This window comes from Macaca thibetana, chromosome 2, assembly GCF_024542745.1.
Source record: "Macaca thibetana thibetana isolate TM-01 chromosome 2, ASM2454274v1, whole genome shotgun sequence".
Classification (NCBI taxonomy): domain Eukaryota; kingdom Metazoa; phylum Chordata; class Mammalia; order Primates; family Cercopithecidae; genus Macaca; species Macaca thibetana.
Window position 1 is genome coordinate 4,877,063 of NC_065579.1, and position 21,842 is coordinate 4,898,904.

The following is a 21,842-nucleotide window of genomic DNA, read 5'->3' on the forward strand; positions in this document are numbered from 1 at the left end:
TGGCCGGTTCTGTTTTCTTTTTTTTCCCCTAAGACTTGAGGTGCTCACAGTTAGATTGTCCATAATCTTTGGTTCATGATGTACTCATGTTATTTGCCCGTGTTGTGCTGCATTAATTTGGTTAGCTACTTAATTAGTTCTTTACAATAATGTGCTGAACCCATCACCACAAACAAAAGCTAGGATTGGACAATCGTCTGCATGTAACAGTGTGGCCTCTCATTCCTCTGCCTTTCCCCAACAGAGGCAGCCACTGTACTAAATCATGTGTTCATCATTCCCTTGCTTCCCTTCCTATATGGTTTTCTTTTAACTAGATATATCCCCCAAATAATTGAAATGCGAGTTGTTTTCAACTTTATAAAAAGGTTATAATGCTATTACAATTCTTTGCACTGACTTTCTTCACTTCCTATTCCATTACTAAGAGTCATCCATATTGATGTGTGTTGCTGGAGCTCAACCGTTTGAAGTGCTGTATTAAATCTCATTGTGTGGACACACCACAGTACGTCTCACTCACTAGATGGCATCTCGGTTATTTCCTGGGTTATATTATACATGTGTTTTTTTTTTCTTTTTTTTTTTTTTTTGCTTTCCAACTGATTATTGCAGTGCAAGAATGTGGGAACAATATTGTCACCATTTTAATTTATTTTAAGAAAAAAGTACAAATCATAATTTTTATGTAAAAATAACTGGGGGACCAATTTAAAGTTTTTAGAAATTCTTAACAAGTAAACAAGAAACGAGTCTGCAGGTCACTCCTTTTGAGCCTCCAGTTTAAGATTTCTAGATTAGGTCATTCACGTTGAGAATTTTTCACCTGAATCTAGTAGTCAAATTAACTTCGAAGAAACTTAGAAAAACTTCCTTTAGTATTAAAGAGTGGCACAGAAGAAACTGTACAGAGGCAGGAATTTTAATAGATGTTGGGGTTGGGCAAGCAGCGAGGTAAATCCATTTAAATGTGTTCCTTTAAAACAATTGGGTGTAGGGCCTGGAAATAACAGTGAAGGATTCTCTTAACACCCCAAATTCAGAAATAAGGGAAAAGAGATGATCTTCAGGGAAGTAAACTTTTAAAAATGGAAACTTTAAAACTTTTCAAATATTTAACGAAGCCTGTAGAGAAATGCAACATTTTCTTAAAGAGACAAACTGACTTCTAGGCCAAAAAGATTGGACTGTACTTCGATTAAAAGAATTAATGTGTTTAAAAAAGACATGTGCCAGCCAGGGTGGGAGATGGTCAAAGAAGACTCCAGAACCTGTTTTAAGTACTGTGCTTGCACATGGCTCTGTTAGCAGGTCAGTCATGACGGTGGAGATGGTGTCACTGGGGAGAGAATGCACTCTTCATACCAACCCATGTATTTGTCTGGTTAGTATGACAGCAGCATACATCTCTCTCTCTCGTTAATCCCAGTCTCTGAGATCTGCTTAAATGGAATATTCCCTGTGAGAGATGGTTCTGCTGGTAGTTTCTGGGACTGGAAGGCTGAGAACCACTCTCAGGACTAATAGGCCCCTAGGTGGTGACATTGCCCTCTGGCGCTTCTTTGGGGACAGGAGTGTTCTGCTCCAGCGGACACCTCACCTGCATTTCCACCCACTTGTGTCTTCATACTTCTACATTCGTTAAGTGCTGACTTGGTGTCAGGCCCTAAGTTCAAGTACTGAGGGTAAACTCTGGAAGACAAGCCTTGATTCAATCTCATGAAACCTCTAGAGCAGGATCTTTTCTAGGCCATGGGATCCTCCCTAAATATCCATGAAGATGTTTGTGTGTAAGTGTGTATTTCTTTGAGGAGAGGGTCTACAGATACTGAGAAGGTTCTATTAGTTGAGATGGTTTAAAACATTGCTCCGAAGAGCAGAATTTGGCTCCTTGAGCATAGAAGCTCTGCAGGAGACAAGGCCTGGACACCTGGACCAAAGTTTAAGCCCTGAGAGATGCAAAGGACCTGGATGCCCAGGGACAGAGGAAGAAGAATGTATGGGTAGGGAAGGGATAAAGAAAGGGACAGTGTGCTGATCCATAATGCACGTAGCCTGCCATGAACTTGACTATTTGTGTGATATTCTTTTGACGTTTTCCCAGTAGTCTTTTTTTTTTTTTTTTTTCTAACTGATCCCTTTCTGTGGGAGGTAAGAGTGGATGGAGTGCAGGGTAGCAAGGACACTTCCCTCCAGCATACCCAGGGACATAGAAGGTACTCCATAAATGTAGGAAGGGAATTGCTATGGGATGATAATAACAGCACTGTGCTGATTTTTGCAATTTTAAACCCAATATCTGTTAATAGTCCCTTCAATGCAATTCACTTCATCTTAGTACAATTCAGTGGCACATGCCTGCCATTTGGTGGACATGTAACAAACATTTGTTAAATTGAACTGAAATAAAAGAATAAAGAAGAGCATAGGAGTAGAAATGGCCAGCCCACATCATCTTCCACATGCTGCAGAGGTCTAGACTGGAGGCCCAGTTTTGAGTTAGTTATGAGCTTTGTGGCTTGGGAAACTAATTTAATATTTTTCAACTAAGTGGGAGAGTATGTATCATATGCTTAGTGAAAGGCTATTAAGTGCCCAATAAATGTTAGCTGCTAGCACTGTTATCAATAATTAGTTGTTAATAATCACTATTATTGCTATTTAGGATATTATAGTAACTTTGAACTTTGGTTTTCTTAATGGAGAATTAAGATAATAATTTCTGTTTACTTTATCTTGACAGTAATCACAAAGACACTTTGGAAACTATAGACAGCCCTCACTGCATAGCCCATAAAAGAAAGCATGGTAACAGAGGTTTTTGCTGTAAGAACAGAGTAACTCAGGCATATTACATGGGGGCTCAACTGACTGGCAATACAAGGAAACTTTTAAATATAATATTTTAAAAAGATGAAAAAATGGCTGGGTAGGAAGGTAGAAGTTGATCTATGCCAAAGTGTTGAAACAGAAAAAGCACATGGGAAAGAACGGTAGCTGTACTCAGGGCAAGTAAGGAAATTAAGACTGGGACACTGCTCTGTGTGGGACTAAGAGAGCATTGCTGCCAGTGTGATGAGGGGACAGAGCCATTCCAGGCTTGGCATCTGGACAGCAATAGCTTGAGCTTGGAGCAGAAGAGTATTCATGTCGGAATCTACATTCTACTTTGGAAAATTAGTTAAGAGATCATTTCTGAGTTAATGAGAACATTTTATCGGTTATGCCAAATTTGGACAATGCCTAAGAAAGCCATTCAGCACCTGTATGTGTTGCTAATAATAGAAAGGAACCTCATGTTTACACACAGAAGCAACCTTCAGCCAAGCATCACAGAACCTTTCCTGGCAATGTAATCTTTATCAGGTGAGATAGAGAAGTTGATAGAAGTTTTATGTTCCAGCTCCCTTGTTATCCTAAGAGACAATTCTAGCAAGAGCATAACTATTGACACTAGGAATTCTTGTACCTAACTGCCAATAAACTGAGGGATAGAATTTCAGGTCTATTTCAGGGGCACATGATCAAGCAATAGCAGCAACAGCCGTAGTAAATGCTTACATAGGACAACAACCCTGTCACGTGGGTAGTATTACTATCCCATTTTGTGGAAGACAAACAGGGATAAAGAGGTCAGACAATGTACCGAAAAATCACACGCCCAGTAAGTGGCAGAGCTAGTCTCTGAATCCAAAGAGTCTTGGTCCAGAGAATGTGCTTTTAATCAGGACACTCTACTACCTCTCAATTTTAGCCATCATAACCAGTATAAAGTATACCCATGACTTTGTGGGATAAAGCTGTGGGACTAAGATCATAAACTTCAGGGGCCGTTTTCTATTCTATCTCAGAATTTCCTTGGAAGGAAGACGTCTGTCTAGAGTATACGTTTATTAGAGGTGAGACTCTTGTCTCGTATATATCCTCTGGGGTCTAATAATATCCTCTCATGATGCATCAGTGCTCAGTAGAATGAGTTGAAGTAAACCAAATAGTCCCTCTGGTGTTTTTCCCCTTGACATAAAATTGTTTGTTACTGAATGAGGAAGGAACGTGGGAAGGCACAACTCTAACCCAAACTCCCAAGGGTAACTTAGCCTTTGCTTGTTAATCCTCTTATGGTCAAATACTTTCACCCAACCCTGACTCAGATCTCAAGGCCTGGTTCTTTTCTCTCCCTCTCCTGTGTCTGCTGATGCCAGCCAAGGGAATCTCTTGGTACTGCCGTCGGCTAGCCAGCTGACAGACCTGGGTTGGAATCTTAGCAGTGGAACGTTCTAGCTGTGTGGCCTTGGGCAGGTCATCCCATTCCTCCACTCTAAGCTGAGTCTCACCATGTATGAAATGAGGATAATTATCTCACTTCGTGGAAAACACAGGGATGCTTGGGAGACTTAAATAAGACGACACATCTAAACACCTGGCACGGTGCTTGGCACAGGGTAGCAAGGTGCTCAAAGGATTGAAACTGGTGTTCTAGTTAGACTGGGACTTCCTTGCTTCCTGGAATCATGTCTTATACTTCTTTGTCGAGATTCCCTCTCCACTCTGTCCATCCCTCACCCTGCCCTCTCCTCACCCTCCTCAACTCCTTCACTTCTGCCTCCATTTCCATCACTAAAATCAGTATTTGTTCATTTATTGCTTATTGTGCCCAACCAATATTTGGGATCTTTTTGATTCTGTCCCAGGAGATATTTGGCTATCGGACTCAAGGCTGCCGGAAAAGTCTCTGCCTTGCCGGATCCATCTTCTCATTTGGAATCCTCCCCTTGGTGTTTTACTGGAGACCAGCGTGGCATGTATGGGCACATTGTGTCCCATGTTCCTTGCAAGAAGCAGACACTGTGTTGCTGAGGACAACAGTAAGTGTGTACCTGGTTATGTAGCTGGTACCCCCCTTTTGTTTCTGAACAATGTGTTTTGAGATGACTGGAGGGAGATGTGCACAAGACAGGAAGCAGGTGGAGGCTTCAAGACAGCCTTGCATCTAGCAGGAATTCAATAATTTGTGTATGGTCAATAGCAAAGACATGGAACAAACCTAAATGCCCATCAATGATAGACTGGATGAATAAAATGTGGTACATGTACACCATGGAATACTCTGTAGCCATAATAAAGAACAAAATCATGTCCTTTTCAGGACATGGATGGAGCTGAAGCCATTATCCTTAGCAAACTAATGCAGAAACAGAAAATCAAATACCTCATGTTGTCACTTATAAGAGGGAGCTAAATAATAACACATGGACACATGGAAGGGAACGACACATATTGGAGTTTGTCAGAAGATGGAGGGTGGGAGGAGGGAGAGGATCAGGAAAAACAATTAATGGGTACTAAGCTTAATACATGGGTGATAAAATAATCTGTACAACAAACCCCCGTGAAGCAAGTTTACCTATATAACAAACCTGCACATGTACCCCTATCTTAAAATATAAGTTAAATAAAAAATTGTGGATGGCAAGGTTTGATTAAGAAGAGCTATTTCACAATATATTTCTTTTAAAATTGTGAGTTTTGTGAATGCTAGAGCAGGGAACAACCATGTTAATAGCTAAAAATAACAGGAAGTGTGAAGTAGTCAAGTCAGGGTATAGGCTACTAGGTTCCCACTGACCCTTCCTCTCGATTCCTGATATAACCCACTCCCTGCACTGGAGTGACCCCTGAAGAAAAGAAGGGAAGGCGTGGGGAGCATCCCTCTGAGGAGGATGCTGTGTGTCCCAGTTGATTGATGACAGCGTGTCACATTCTGCAGATACACTAGGGTAAAAAATGCAGCCATCTTGCCCTTGAGGTCATTGCCTCTCTCTGTTCATAAAAGCCCCTGGCTTTGGGTGGGTTTCCCTGTATTTGCTTGCATACCAATTCCTCACAGCACTCATAGCACTCAGACAACGTGCATCATCCCTGCGGGACTGTCAGCTTCTCAAAGGAAGTGACCATTTCTAAGTTGTTAATTGCTGCACCCCCAGTTCCTGCATGTGATAGTGACCCTGTGACTATGTGGTGGCTGACGGGCTGAAGTGGATGTTTCTGTTAAAGACAGTGAAAGGACAGTCTCTAGAGGACTCTCTTCTGGTTGACTTTTACGGAGTGTTTATAAGAATGCATCGGTCCAAATGACCCAGAATGACAACCACATTCTTGATAAATCAACCTCTGTTGGGAGTTTAGCTTCCTTTTATATATAACCATCTCTCTAGGTCCATATTCTATTTAATGCAGTGAGAGAGGAGGATAGCAATAAGCCTTATAACTGGCCAGAAAAATCTACATTTCAATCTGAAATCTAACAGAGATGAGGCTAAACTCCCATGAAACTGAGAACTGGAGGAAGTTGGTCTCGGTTGACTTGTTCCATTGGGACCAGCCTCACCTTTCATTTCTGGATCTTGGTCCCTTCAAAAAATACTTCTTCTGGCCAGGGGTGGTGGCTTACACCTGTAATCCCAGCACTTTGGGAGGCCAAGGTGGGTGGATGACCTGAGCTCAGGAGTTCGAGACCAGCCTGACCAACATGGAAAAACCCCGTCTCTACTAAAAGTACAAAATTGCCGGGCGTGGTAGCGCATGCCTGTAATCCCAGCTACTCGGGAGGCTGAGGCAGGAGACTCTCTTGAACCCAAGAAGCGGAGGTTGCAGTGAGCCGAGATCGTGCCATTGCACTCCAGCCTGGTCAACAAGAGCTAAACTCTGTCTCAAAAAATAAAAATAAAAAACAAAGAAAAGAAAAGAAATACTTGTTCTTTGTTCTAGCTTAGCTGATACAAGTGATAATTGGGGCATCTTCCCACAAGTTCGGGTTCAACTATAATTTCACTAGAGATTCTTGGAGAATAAGCTTTAAGACTTGAAGGAAGCAAGAGATTATTGTGGAATAAGAGCAAGTAATATTGGTGATGTTGAGCTGGAGCTGTGCTTTGCTGATGCCTCGTGTCATCCTTCCTGAAGACTCACAGGATGTGTACAAAAGAAGAGTGCGTGGCACCCCACATAAGACTTCTTCATTTGATAGGGGAGGAAACGGGGCTAGAGAGGTGACACGATTTCCCCTAGCCCACGTGTGAGTGAGGGGCCTCACTAGGACTAAGTCCCAAGAGTCCTGGCTCCTAGTCAAGGACTTTTCCACTGAACTGTATTTAGACCAGGGTTCCCACACTTCAGTTGGCATCCGAATAATCTAGAGAGACTATCAGAACAGCTTGCTGGGTCCTAGTCCCAGAGACTCTAGTTCATTAGATTTGGATTGAGACCCAAGAAATTGCATTTTGACAGGTTCTCAAGTGATGATAATGATTCTGGTAAGGGGCCATATTTAGAGAAAAACTGCTGTAACTAGTTTTCACTTCCATTTGGGAGCTCGCTTGTTCACTTGGTCCTTGGGAGAGAAATAGAGACCTAGACATTTGATTGATGGCTCAGACGGTATATATTTATCATCTGAAAGAGAAGAATCCAGATTTAGTGAAGTGTTATGAGTGGCCCTCCCATACACAGCCTGAGTGCCTTTCTGGGGCAGGGGTAAAATTTGCTTTCCGGGGCTCAGAGCAGGGGCATGAGTATCTATGGAAGACTCCATTTGGGCCCTTTTATAGATCAAACCCTCCAAGGGAACTTAAGAATCTATCAGACTATTGTTTTTTTTTTTTTTTTTTTTTTTTTGAGACGGAGTCTCGCTCTGCTGCCCAGGCTGGAGTGCAGTGGCTGAATCTCAGCTCACTGCAAGCTCCGCCTCCCGGGTTTATGCCATTCTCCTGCCTCAGCCTCCCGAGTAGCTGGGACTACAGGCGCCCGCCACCTCACCCGGCTAGTTTTTTGTATTTTTTAGTAGAGACGGGGTTTCACCATGTTAGCCAGGATGGTCTCGATCTCCCGACCTCGTGATCCGCCCGTCTCGGCCTCCCAAAGTGCTGGGATTACAGGCTTGAGCCACCGCGCCCGGCCCAGACTATTGTTTTCTGGCATGAACATAGTTTAACTGTACTCTACAAGTACATCTGTGTGCCCTCACCTCGTTCTCAGAGGCTAATGCTTTCGCTGCAGTAGAAACAGAACCGCGTTCTGCCTTTCAGGGTCCGTCAGCAAACTCTCCAGATCTGAGACGGTCTGCTCAGCTGAGCTGTGCTCTGAGTTGCTGGCAGAGTTATGGCACAGACAAGAATAAGAGGAAATGGGCAAGGAAATGGAAAAGGAAGGGAGGAAAATAGGTAAGAGGAAAATGAAGAGGGAGGAAAATAGGTAAGAGGAAAATGAAGAGGGAGGAAAGAGAAAAAAATCCACTAAGAGCGAATAAAAAAAGAGTGTCACTACATGAGGAGATGATGTGTTTTGGGATTTGGAGTCAAACGTTTTGATTTCTTGTCCTAGTACTTTAGGTTTGTTACGTAACTTTTCAGGACCTCAATTTCACCACTTGTAAAATGGGGCTAGTGTGAGAATGAAGGGCTGTTGTGTATGTAAAAGGAATTTGCAAACTAAAATGCATGATCAAAGACCATTTTGATTGTGTGTCTGTGTGTCATTGCTCAAGCCATTCCAAAAGTGTTGTATACAAAAGAGCTTGCTATGCACAAGGGGCACCCGTGTCTAGTGGTCTTGCTTATCTGGGTAATGTGCCTTTTCCTCATTACCCAGGAGCCTGGCATTCCCTTCTGGGACAACGGACATGAGGGAAGGTTTTCTGTGACTGGTAATCTCCAGCTCTCTTCCATACTCAGCCAGATGATCTCTCCTAGTTGCATGTAGCCAGCTTTGTAAGTGGACATATACTGGAAAGACTCAAAAAAGCTTTGGTGCCCCTGGGAGCTGCATTCCATCATCCTGCCTCTTTCTTTGCATCTTTGACAGTCTATCAAGCCCCTGTCAAATTTCACTGCCCCTCTACAGCTAATCAGAGCAGTCTAAGCCAGCTTCGGTCTTGCCTTTTTCATCTTGATTTCAACTTTAATTTTTAATTACCTGCTCTTGTGTGTCATTTTAAATGGATCTGCTATGCCAGAGACTCTCCAAATAAATGAGGTTCTAAATTAGTCTTCATGTAATTAGACAAGAACTCAATTATTTCAAACATTCTTACTATCTGAGACTTAGATAAAAATAAGCTTTGGGCACCAATAGTTTAAAAGTTTGCTGCTAAGTTATTTGCATTAAAATGACACCTTAAAAAGATTTTATTTGAATTATATTACAATAGCTGGACTATAACGATTTTCCATTAAGGAGGACTGGATGACTCCTACCTGAAAATGTGTTGCGTATCTGTTCTTCATGTTATTAAAAAATCAGTACTTGCTATTTATCATCAATCTCATGCTGGTAAGATTGCAGATCATTATCACAGATACTGATTAGGTAGTCATTTCTTTTTTTTTTTTTTTTTTTTTTTTTTGAGACGGAGTCTCACGCTGTCGCCCAGGCTGCAGTGAGTGGCGCCATCTCGGCTCACTGCAAGCTCCGCCTCCCGGGTTCCCGCCATTCTCCTGCCTCAGCCTCCTGAGTAGCTGGGACTACAGGCGCCCGCCACCGCGCCCGGCTAATTTTTTGTATTTTTAGTAGAGACGGGGTTTCACTGTGGTCTGGATCTCCTGACCTTGTGATCCGCCCGCCTCGGCCTCCCAAAGTGCTGGGATTACAGGCTTGAGCCACCGCACCCGGCCGTCATTTCTTGACATTAAAAAAAAAAGAAAAAAAGACTGTGACTGAAAGTCTTCAGTACACAGTTTATTTTCAGTTCTTCTTCTCTTATTAAGGACTCCGAGAGATTTTTTCTGAAAGATAAAAGTCATTAGGTTTTTATTTTATAATTTAAAAAGTGGCATTGTGTTCATTATTCATCTACTTCTGAATTTTAACCAATATCAGTAGCAATGTCACATTTCTATGCAAATGACATGATTTATATTCGTTGTTTTGAATTCAGATGCTCCTGATGATTTTCATAGCTTCCATCTTTATTGTCATTACAAACACATTTTTCCCTTCATTGTCATTGTAGGTTACATGTTGTCAAAGACCCATGATGTGCAGAGGAGAACTTTGTGATGATTAGCAAATTGGCCTGACTCAAGGCACTTCCGTTTGATGTTTTAATGGGGAGCATTTTCGCTTCAGTTTCAATTAAAGATGTCAGGGCTAGGAGCGTTAGTTCAAAAACTTAGAAACTCTGCAAATCAGTCACGCAAATGTCATCTTAAAGTTGGCCAGCATACCAGTATTCTTGTCAGGTGGCAGCATCTGTGTTCACGGACTCCCTTACCTCCTCTCCTTCCAACTCCTCCTCTGCAACTCGGTCTCTCAGCCCATGCTTCCCACAGCAGGACCACTTTCTACTGGAACAAGACACGGTTTTGTGCCTGCTTTTACCCATGAAGTTTCTTCTGATAATTCCTTCTCCCCTCCATTCATGCATGCATTCATTCACTTTTGTTTTCAGTGAGTTAGTATTTACTACACACCAACCACGTATCAGACAGTGGCACAGGCACTGGGAACATAACTGTGAGCAACACAGATGGAAATCCTTGTCCTTACAGAGTGATTTGCTAGTGAGGAGTCAACACACACACATGCTTTCTCTTTCTCAAGTAAATGTAAAAAGTAGGTGTTGTTTCTACTTACTAAAATCTCCTCATTCCTCAGCTATATCCCCTTCTCTGTTAAGTCTTTGTTGATTCATTCTTTGCCCCAGTTCAGAAGGGAGGGAGTGAATCGCCTGTCCTGCATTAGCTCTGGGTTTTCATTTGTGACCGCTGTAGTGCTTTTTACCTTATATTAAAATACTATTCACTTTACAGTTTATAAAGCAGTATGTCATTGATTATTTAATTCTCATAACAACCCTGGAAAATGGGCATTATCATCTCCATTTTACAGATGAGGATAGAGACAGACCAAATGACTTTACAACCCAGTAAATATCAAAGCCAGGCTTTCCTTCCTTCTGTCTCTCTTTCCTACATTTGAGGAACACACATTGCATGCCAGCCAACAGTGCTGGCTCATGGGCAAGTGTGTGAGTGTGTGTGATTAATAAAACCAGGGTTCTTGACCTCATGGAGTTAGTCAGATCACTACACAAATAAATATAAAAATCCACCTCTTAAAAGTACTCCTTAGGAAAGGTTCATGGTTATGGTAGGATTATATAATAGAGATTTGTCTAAGTCAAAACAGTCAGGGAAGGCTTTCTTAGCACCAAAGGATAAGAGTTAAAAGGTGACAGTGGCTGCTGGGGGCAGGCACATGGAGAGTGACGCAGGTAGAGGGAATGTGGGGGCAAAGAACTGAAACCTAAGTCTTTCCCTAAGTCCTGAGTCTTTTTTTTTCTCACTATGCTGCTTTCCTTTTTATAGCTTTTGAGCCTTTAAAATTATAAGCTTTCTATTCCTGGAACTTCTCAGCCTTTTTTTTTTCCCCTGGACAGTCTAGATTATAAGCTTTTTGAAGACAGTGATTGTGGTTTACATTTCATTCCCCATGGCACCTAGCACATGGCCACAGCAGGGCTTAATTAATTTATAAGTTGAATTAAGTCGAATCTGTAATAAGTAGTCTCACTGTTTCTTCCAGAATTTCATCTCAAGGGTACTAAAGTGGAATGTCACAGTTGAGGAAAATAATATAGCATTATGTTTCTTTCAGGTACACATTCCTACTTCCGAATCCTGCTCTCCTACGCACTCCCCTACCCGGCCCCATTTCAGTCTGGTTTTTCATTAGACATCTTGCCAGAAATCTCTGAGATTCTGTGAGCTGACCTCTGAGAAATGACTCAATGTTAAGATAAATCATTTTGAGGCTATTATCCTTTATAATACAGGGCCATTTATATTATGATTTAACAATTTTTTAGGTATTTACATATAGTTGTCTCATTTGGTCCTTGCCAGTAGAGATTATGTTTCTCCCATGTTACAGATGGAGGCATAGAGAAATTAAACAAAATTCTCTGGGTCCCATAGCTGTAAGATGAGAGTTGAGCTAGAGTTGGAACTAGAGGTCTAATTACTCTCTGTCCAGTGACCAGATTCTACAGAGACAGCGTTGTGAAGTGGTTTAAGAATAAACTCTAGATTCTGAGCACCTGGATTTGATTCCCAGCACTGCTCTTGACCTTGGGCAGTGTATTTGCCTGCTAGGCTTCTATAGCAGAATACCACACACTGGGTTTTGCTGAAACAAGGGAAATTTATTGTTTCATAGTTCTGGGAGCCGAAAGTCCAAGATCTAGGGCCAGCAGAGTTGGTTTCTGGTGAGGCCTCTCTTCCTGGCTTGAAGAAGGCTATCTTCTCACTGTCTTCATGGGGTCTCTTCTCTGTGCTCTTGCACTCCTGGTGTCTCTTCATCTCATATGGACGTTAGTCCTGTTGGATTAGTGTGTACCCTTATGGCCTCTTTCAGCATTAATTACCTTCTTAAAGGATTTATCTCCAGATATATTGGGGGTGAGGGCTTCAACACATGAATTTTGAGGGGACACAACTCAATTCATAACAGACAGGTTATTTAACCTCTTTTTGCCTCCATTTTTTTTCTGTTAACTGGGGCTAGTAATAATACCTGTCTCCTTGTGAGGACTAAGCATGTGATATGTGTAAAGTTCTGAAATAAAGACTGCTTGGCATGCAGGCATTCCATGGGCATTAGTCAACTTTTTACTACACACTATATCTCCAGAAGTTTCAGTCAATGAACCGGCTAATCCACTGCTCCATTTCCCCTCAGAAAACAACTACAAAAATGAGCAAGCCCCAAATCCTGGTCTCTCCAAAAAATGTATACTGAGTTTTCTAGATTTCCTTGTTTTGTATACAAACATAAACATAGGCTTTGCTTTGTTAATAACCTCATTGTGTTGTCCCTCCCTCTTTTTTTTTGGACAACATATACTGAGATAATAATTATTGTGAGAATTTCTCCAAAACTTAGAACTTTATGTATCTTATAACTAAATCCTATATTCTAGCCAATGTCATCTTTTTTCCAAGCTAAAAAACATTGGGAATATGAGGTCAGGATGTTAAGAGCATCAGCGAGTCTGGCCAAGAGAGGGAAAGAGAAAGAAAAAAAATGAAAGATATAAAAATGAAAGAATTATACCAAAGTTATGGGCCTATAAAGGCAGTGCAGTGTTTTAGAATAGCCTGAGAAATTTATTATTACATTATCCATAATCCTCTAGGTATTTCACCTTAGCTAGAGTTTAGCGTTTTAGCATTGCAACGTATCCATCTCCAGGAGAAAATTACTCATTTTCTGATGTCTCATTGGAATTTTGAAATGGGTTCTTCTTAAGGCAAGCTCAGAATTATATTTTTTTGTGTAGTGAACTACACAAGAGAAGTCACAGCATTGGCCTGAACTTGAAGTGACCATTATATTGCTTTTAAATTTCAAGGGATGAGGTTCTTATGGTAAAAGGATAGAATTAGGTAAGCAAGATGTGTTAGTCTGTTCTCACGCTGCTAATAAAGACATACCCGAGACTGGGTAATTTATAAAAGAACGAGGTTTGACTCACAGGTCAGCATGGCTGGGGAGGCCTCAGGAAACTTGCAATCATGGTGGAAGGGGAAGCAAACACATCCTTCTTCACATGCCGGCAGCAAGGAGAAATGCCAAGCAAAAAGGGGAAAGCCCTTTATAAAACCATCAGATCCTGCGATAACTCACTCACTATCATGAGAACAGCATGAGTGTAACTGCCCCCATGATTAAATTACCTCCCACTGGGTCCCTCTCATGACATGTGGGGATTATGGGAAATATAATTCAAGATGATATTTGGATGGGGACACAGCCAAGCCATATCACGAGATAACTTGCTTCATTCAAATCTAAAAGTTTATCTGGCATTTCCAGGGTCAGAAAGTACAAAGCCATAGGAAATAAAAAATGTCCAGGTTTCTTCCTCTGTTTTTCAGTCCAGGTCAAACACTGGTCCTTTTTGTGCATTTGACTTTTGAAATGCACTCTGGAATTCTTGTAAAACCTATTTTTTTTAGAGTTCAAGGACTGATCTGGTTAATATTTTTGATAAAGAGGAGGTAAAGCCTTCTCAATGAGACCTGAGGTTTGCAAAAAGTCCAGATTTGCCAGGCAAGCACTTTGGATTATTTGCATTATAAACCAATTATTTAAAATGGTAGCTCCTCTGGTACATTTAGGTATTTTACAAATCATTACCTGCTTTGAAGAGAGCTGGGAAACAGACTAAAGTAGAAAAAGCCATTTCCAGGTAAAGATGCTGCTTTTCCACAAAGGAAAAATTGAGAGACTTTTAGAATTTCCTCAAAGGGAGAGTAAGTTCCTACTTACAGAAAGATCTCAGAAACAACATGCTATGAAAAATGAGGCACAGAACCATACCATCTATTGCCTCCTGCTATGGGCCAAACCTTGGATCAGACACATTATGTATTATTTCATTTAATCCTTCAAACATCCATGAAATTTGGTATTATCTCCATTTTCTAAATAAAGAAAATTAGCTTCAGACAGCTGTAAGACAGTTTAGAGCTGGGATGTGAGTTCAGGCCTGAAGCCTGTGCTCTTTCCATATTCAACAATCCCAGAATGAAAAAAGAGAAGTCAGTGATTTTGCTTGAAGTGACCACTTCACACTGGTGTACTTTCCTTCCATTTCTTTGCTTTTTTCCCCTTAAAAAGCTGGGTGATTTGACAGAGTCCTCAACAGGGTAATATATAAGAAAGAAGTCAGTGTCACTCCCCTACTCTAAGCAAAAGGGTCATCTAGCTGCCCTATCTTTTATTTTTTCTATATAATTCTACTTTGTATCATACAGAATTATGAGTTATTGGGGTTAGGAGTAAATGGGGATGACAGGAAATGAGCTTAAAGGCAAATATATCCAAGCACCTTTGATTTGGTAATATTATGAACTATAAGAAGATATAGGTATATAGGTGAATGTCAGTTTTTAATACACACCTAGACTAAGGCATACAGTTGGTGCACTGGGTTAATATGGCCTTTGAGAACTTGAACACTTTGCTTTTCCCCTTTTAGGCACTACCGTCTGGAGGTCTGTCTGTTGTCACACAGGGCCAGAGGGTGACAGCTTGACTTCAGGAATTAGGTTCTATGCTGTCAGGAGAGCACATTGTGAGAAACTGGATACTATTTGTCACTTGGTGCGGAATTCAAGGTGATTTTTACATGCCAGCCATAGACACCATGGGACAACTTGTTGAAATAAAGAGAAGGGGCCAAGATTTGGAATGGAAAGATCTGGACTCAAGTCTCAGTTTTATTCCTACTACCAATTTCAGACTGGCTTGAGTAATTCTTAGCCTTGCTGATGATCAGTTTTCTCATCTGCAAAATGGAGATAATTATAATACCAACATTAGAGAATTGTAAGCCTAAAATAAGATAACATAACAAAATTTCTACAAACTGCTATATAATCATATGAAAATTAGTTGTTAATATTATTTTAATTCACTGGAGATGATTATTAGTTGCTGTCTTCCTAATTGTCCTCACTTGGTGGCCAGAGGTCTCTGATCTTGATGGCTCTTTTATGATTTGTGTTCCTGTTTACCTACAAATTTTACATTTTCTTACCAAATTTGTCATTGAAACTATGTTCTTTAGAAGTCCCAGTTCAGGCTCGACATAAAAATGGCAGTCCAATCAAATTATATTTTTTAGCAAAACTGTAGAATAAAGTGGAAGGTTGGAGGGGACGCGAGGAGGCAAGCAAGAGTGGGGATGTGACTGTTAAGTCCCTGCTCTAATAGTTACCAAGTATGTCTTTCTTTCCATGCCAACTAAATGGGAGAATAATTAACTGCAACAATTCCATAGGGGTTTTGACATTAAATGAAATAATACGTATGTGGCATTATGTGCTAGGAACACAGTAAGTGTGAAATAAATATTAACTATTATTAGAAATGGGAAGTTCTTATTTAAAAACTGCTTTGATGAAATCAAAAGCAAAGCTATATAATGCTGAACTGTGTCAAGGTTTGTTCAAGAGAGTTGGTTGCCTACTCTACCATACCTAGACCATGTCTGTCAGATCACTGGCTTAGTCATTGAAAATTTAGCTCCCTTCCACCATTCTTAGGCTCATCATTCTTAACTCCATACAATTTAATTTGAATTGACTTAGTCACCTTTTTTTTTTTTTTTTAAATCCATAGGATAACAGCCAATTTCACTGGCTTTTAAAATTGATTAATTAACATTCCAATTTCTGTTAAGGTTTTGTTGGCTTCCTTCCCTTCTTCATCTCTCTCTCTCTCTCTCTCTCTGTCTCTCTCTCTCCCTTTTTCACACACACACACACACACACACACACACACACACATGCACACAGAATCTGTGCAAAGCCTGGCTGAAGTACAGACATGTGTCACACACAATTCTCACCCACAGTCCAAGAGAAGTGGTAAGGTGGATAGGCAAAGGGTAAAATGTGTTGGGAATCTCGAGAACACTGATGACTTAGAGGAGAGATCACCCAGAGAAATTAGGGAGGTTCTCAGGACATGAACTCTGACCTGGACCCTGAAGGATGGTAGACTCCAGCCATGTAAAGACTTAAGGAGAAGAGAGAAGAATATGTACTACAGGCAAGGAGGCAGCAGGAGCAAAGGCATCCAGATGGTCTCCTCTTAGGAGGACCAATATAAGAGATTAGCTACAATGATTGTATCTTCCCCTCCCTGCCTTTTGCAGAGTCAGCTAGGGCACTCTTCATAGCAAAAGTGGGTGTGGTGGTGGACACAATTCCCAGCTCTGACCTACATTTCCCAAGCATCACATTGTTCCCACGTTTGACTTTTTCTTTTATACTTCTTAAATCCTGAGGTTTATCAGTCATCTGAGTGGGTTTTATGTCTAGTATTTACCCGTTCAGATAATAACCACTGTCAGATCAGTCTCTAAGGGACCATTGTGGTATCTGTTTCTCAATCCTGTGCTTCTCCCTCTAATTTTACTCTGTGATGAAGTAATCAGTGAACTGCAAAGGGAAGCAGTTTTAATTAGGGTCATGCAATAAGGTGCCTTCTTCAACCACACCTGTGCTAACATCTTGACAATTACCTTGGGCAGGTTCAGTACATAGATTCAGTCTTTTTCATCCATTCTTCGGACTCTTACTGAGCAGGTCTCAGTGCTCCACATGAATGGGGATAAGGAACAATAGAACATGGTCCCTACATTCCAGGTAGTCTAGAAGAACTAAGAGAATACAGGCAAAAAGTGATTAAGACCACAAGAGAGGGACACTTAACATGTTTTTGAAGTTAACAAAGTGACAGGTTTTGTTTTTTTCCCCCTGGTGGAAGGGTGTTAATGAGGCTGTTCTGTAGGGGGTGGAATTTGAGTTAAGCCTCGAAAGATGGGGATAGTCATCAGGCCATGGGCTGAAAGGTGATGCAGTGAACTAGTTCTTACCTGCGAATGAGCCTCCTGACCCTCAAGCTTTGTTACGTGTCAGTGCCTCATCTTCATATCCAGATTCCTCAATCAATGATGACAGGTCATTTTCCCTCAAGGTTCTATATCCATCATCTTTCAGAGACAAACCATTCTGTCTGGAACGTTCACGAACTCCAAACACTTACAGAATTATATTAAAAGGATGTTTTTCAGGTTGAATTTTAGCCTGCTGACCTCTCTTAACTTCATGGGGCTTTTGATGTCTATCTCCTCAGGATGAATTCCAAATTTACTCTTGGAAAAAGGTAATATGGATCTACCTGTCAGCATTAAACAGCGCATTTGGTCTCACTCCTGACCACCCTGTCATTACAGATGAGGAGTATATCATAAACAGAGCCATAAGAAAGCCAGACCTAAAGGTAAGTCAACGGATGGCTACTGCTGATGCCGGAGAGATTTCACCCTTTTCCCCTCAAGTGTAAAGTTAAATGCAGCTCCTCCATGGTGCCAATCCTCATTTGATAGTGTATATTTAAAACGTGAACTTTGGAGCCAGACAGTTCAAATCTCAGCTTCATCCTTCTAAATAGTGCAACCATTGATCTTAACTCTGCTGAGCCTGTTTTCTCATCTACAAGATGATGATAATAATGTCTATTTCTAATATTAATTGATAAAATTCAATAAATTTAGAAATACAAAGATTAAAGTAGTTCCAGGTATATAGCAGATGCTCAATACATACTTGTTCTGTTTTCTTTTCCTTTCTTAGAGGTAGGATCTCACTATGTTGCAGTGGCTATTCACAGGCACATGATTATAATACACTGCAGCCTCAAACTCCTGGGCTCAAGTGATCCTCCTGCCTCAGCCTCCCTAATAGCTGGGATTACAGGCATGTACTGCCCAGCCCAGTTCTTACATATTAGCTTTTAATAGTATTGTGCCCTATATTACAATCTATGTAACCGGGTTAATCTTATATTAAAGGTAATCACCCAGGGATATCCCAGGAGGTTTGCTTATGCGTGCAAATATGACCTTATTTGAATTCTTGTCATTCAAATGTATTTGGGTTGCTCCGTCTTCACCCTATTAAATTAGTTCTGCTTGGATTATGACTAGTTAACATTCATATTAAAAACATTTTGTAAGACAGAATGTTTTCTCTTACATTTATGTATGGGTAGTCAGCTGTTTAGTTTTATGAGCTCAAGGTCAGTTATTTAAAATAATAAAAGTAAATTATGAGCAATTTTCCTATTGTCAATTGTTATTACCCAGTTGTCTTTTTTTTTGAAATGGAGTTTCATTCTTGTTGCCCAGGCTGGAGTGCAATGGCGCTGTCGTGGCTCACGGCAACCTCTACCTCCCGGGTTCAAGCAATTCTCCTGCCTCAGCCTCCCAAGTAGCTGGGATTACAGACACCTGCCACCATACCCAGCTAATTTTTGTGTTTTTAGTAGAGACGGAGTTTCACCATGTTGACCAGGCTGGTCTTGAACTCCGGACCTCAGGTGATCAACCAACCTCAGCCTCCCAAAGTGCTGGGATTACAGGGGTGAGCTACGGTGCTCCACCTGCCCAATTGTCTTAACTGCCCAAATAAACAAAAACAAAGGAGGTTAGGTACCTCCAAATAATAGTTGCCCTAATCTGTTAGATGTCCATTCACCTGGAGAAGTAAGCTTCCCAGATAGCCTATGTTCTCATAGTTTCATTGCTCTGAAATTCTAGCATCTTTAGTAGCATCAAATAAATAAGTGAACAGATCAATGAAGAAATGGCCAAGTCAACACACAGAATTGCAGGAGGGGCAGGGGTCTTGAAATGGAAAGTTGTGATAGGTGTACTGCCTTCATTTACCAGCTATGGCATAGGCAGTTTGGTTAGTTACTGCCTCTCTGGTCTTGAGTTTCTTATTTATAAAATAAAAGTAATACTCTCTCTTTGCCTTTCTCAGGGCTGTCATGAACATACAATGAGACGATGGGTATTAAGGTCATTTGTGAACTTCAATGAACTATGCTAGTAACAAAACTTTCATTAAAGTCAGAGGAGCTGTCACGGGCTCAGCCTTGATGACAAAAACAGCATTATCAAGAGGGTAACATTTAGGGGCATTTAAAGGAGGGGTCCCCAACCCCCAGGCCACCGATCGGTGCCCTGTCCATGGACTGTTAGGAACCAGGCCGCACAGCAGGAGGTGAGCTGCCGGCAAGCTAGCAAGCATTACCGCCTGAGTTCTGCCTCCTGTCAGGTCAGCAGCAGCATGAGATTCTCATAGGAGTGAAATCCTTAATATTGTGAACTGCTCATGTGAGGGATTTAGGTTACAGTGCTCCTTATGAGAATCTAACGATTGCCTGATGATCTGAAACCATCACCCCATCCCCAACATTCGCGAAAAAGTTGTCTTCCACAAAACCGGTCCCTGGTGCCAAAAAGGTTGGAGATCACTGGTTTAAAGGAAGTCTGAAGATTACAGCAAAGAACTATGTCAGGTTTGGAAACATAGGCTAAGAGGAGAAGCTAAGGACCATCTGGCAGAGTTGCAGGCAAAGCTAACACCCAGTGCTTAACCTGTTAAACAAGTTGCTCTTATAACATGTTCTAACAAGAAATCACAAGCAGAAAGCCCGGGGAGAGGAAATCTTCCTGATGCCTGAGCAGAAAGATGAAATTCACCCCGCAGCAGAGATTTGGTTTCCTAATTGCTGTTTCCTGGTCTGAATTTCCAGGAAATGGGCAAATCAACCTCATCTCTTGCAAATATTGTGCTTAACACTCTCTTACCAGCTTCCAGAGACTCTGAGAGTGATAGGGAAGCAGATAAACTCCCGGCAGAGACGGTTTCTCCTGGGGGAATCGCAAATGTGCTCAAAAGGTCTAGGATGGAGCCATTCTTCTCATTCTGTGAGGAATGGCTTAAGAAACTGTCGGAAGATAATGGAATTTTCTATCCTCTGGCCTGAGGTAAAACTTACCAGTAGCCTCTTTATTTCTCATTATTGCTGCCTTCATCTACAGATGTTTCATGTCTATTATGTTTTATACATTTTTCAACCTCAGTGTGTGGTTTCTGCCTCTTGATAAGAGGTTCTCAAACTGATCAGGGGCCTCACATTGGAACCACAATTTGTCCTTTAAAATTTTTCTAACACAGATTTTTGCATTTATGTAATTAATAAGTAGGCAGCCATCACTTTATACAGCTTTAATCCTGAAGTCAATGGATTTTCAGATTTTCCTTTGGGACTAGCTTGAATATGATATCCTTTGAGAGACTGAACTTTGGAGCCAGGTGGGCTAGAGTTCGAATTCCTGGCAAGTTACTTAAGCAAAATGAACTTCAGGTGCAAAGTGAAGAGGAAAATAATATCTGCCCTAGCACAGGATGATGGAAAAGACTAAACATAACATGTGAAAAGTCCTAACATGCCCCCAAAATAGTAGCTGTGATTACAATCCTGCTATATTTGCAAAATTGCAAAGAATACTGAAGAGAAAAGCAAATTGTGAGGCAAGACGCTTGAGATTCCAACATGTGTCATGATGGCTAACACGCCCTAGAGCCTGTCATTTACAAATATTTCCTTTGCAGATTGTGAAATCTGCAAATTAGAGATTGTGTGTCATTCCTACTGGCAATTCACTATAAATTGGAAATAAGATATACTTTTTAAATGCAGTATGTTGCAACCAACCTTGCTGAAATAAATCCATTCTGTAAAATAAAAAAAATACAGCATTTTACATGCTATTTGGTAAGTTTGAATGCCTCTCTGTGTGTGTATGTGTGTGTGTGCACGCGTGCGTGCACGTGCACATGTGTACATGCACATACACCTATGGCATAGAGTTAACATTCATTTTTGGTAACCTAGACCTTGGAGCTAAGGGATTTAAACTGCATTTCTGGTTGATGTGGTTTTGCAAAGCTTTCACTCATTTATTTAATAAAAAATGTATTGAGCACTTATTTTGTGCCAGCTATATGGTCTTTCCAGTTTTAAAATGTATCTAATGGTTATAATGATGATAACATTCTTGAGCATAGAATATCTAGAGAGAAGCTGAGGTAGAACATAGACATAATCTGTCCAATTGCCTAAATGTATTCATGGGGAAACTGAAGGGCAGAAAAATTTAGTTGAAGTTCTCAAATAGCGATTTAGCAGAGTAGCTACAAAAGGAAGCTCTAGATACTGTTCCTCAACTTTGGCTGAACATTAAAATTACCTGAGGAAAATTAAAAATATTTATGCCCAGAATGCACTGCAGACAAAACAGAATCCTTGAGGGTGGGACCCAGTACAGTACAATATTACTAAACATAGTCACCCTGCTCTGCAAAAGAACAACGAAATTTATTCCTTCTCTCTAACTGTAACTTTGTACTGTTGAC

General features: G+C 40.9%; 1 protein-coding gene across 5 annotated transcripts in view; it reads left to right on the forward strand.

Annotated features, from left to right (window-relative positions):
* Positions 1–21,842, forward strand: part of ATP13A4 (ATPase 13A4) — a 173,468-nt gene that overhangs the window by 45,373 nt on the left and 106,253 nt on the right. For 4 of the 5 annotated variants that reach the window (XM_050779097.1, XM_050779096.1, XM_050779099.1 and 1 more), the window contains exons 3-4: positions 4,692–4,865; positions 17,707–17,853. In XM_050779097.1, the coding sequence (XP_050635054.1) occupies positions 4,692–4,865; positions 17,707–17,853 (321 nt within the window). The remainder of the gene's footprint in view (positions 1–4,691; positions 4,866–17,706; positions 17,854–21,842) is intronic. The other variant, XM_050779100.1, reaches the window with a different exon arrangement.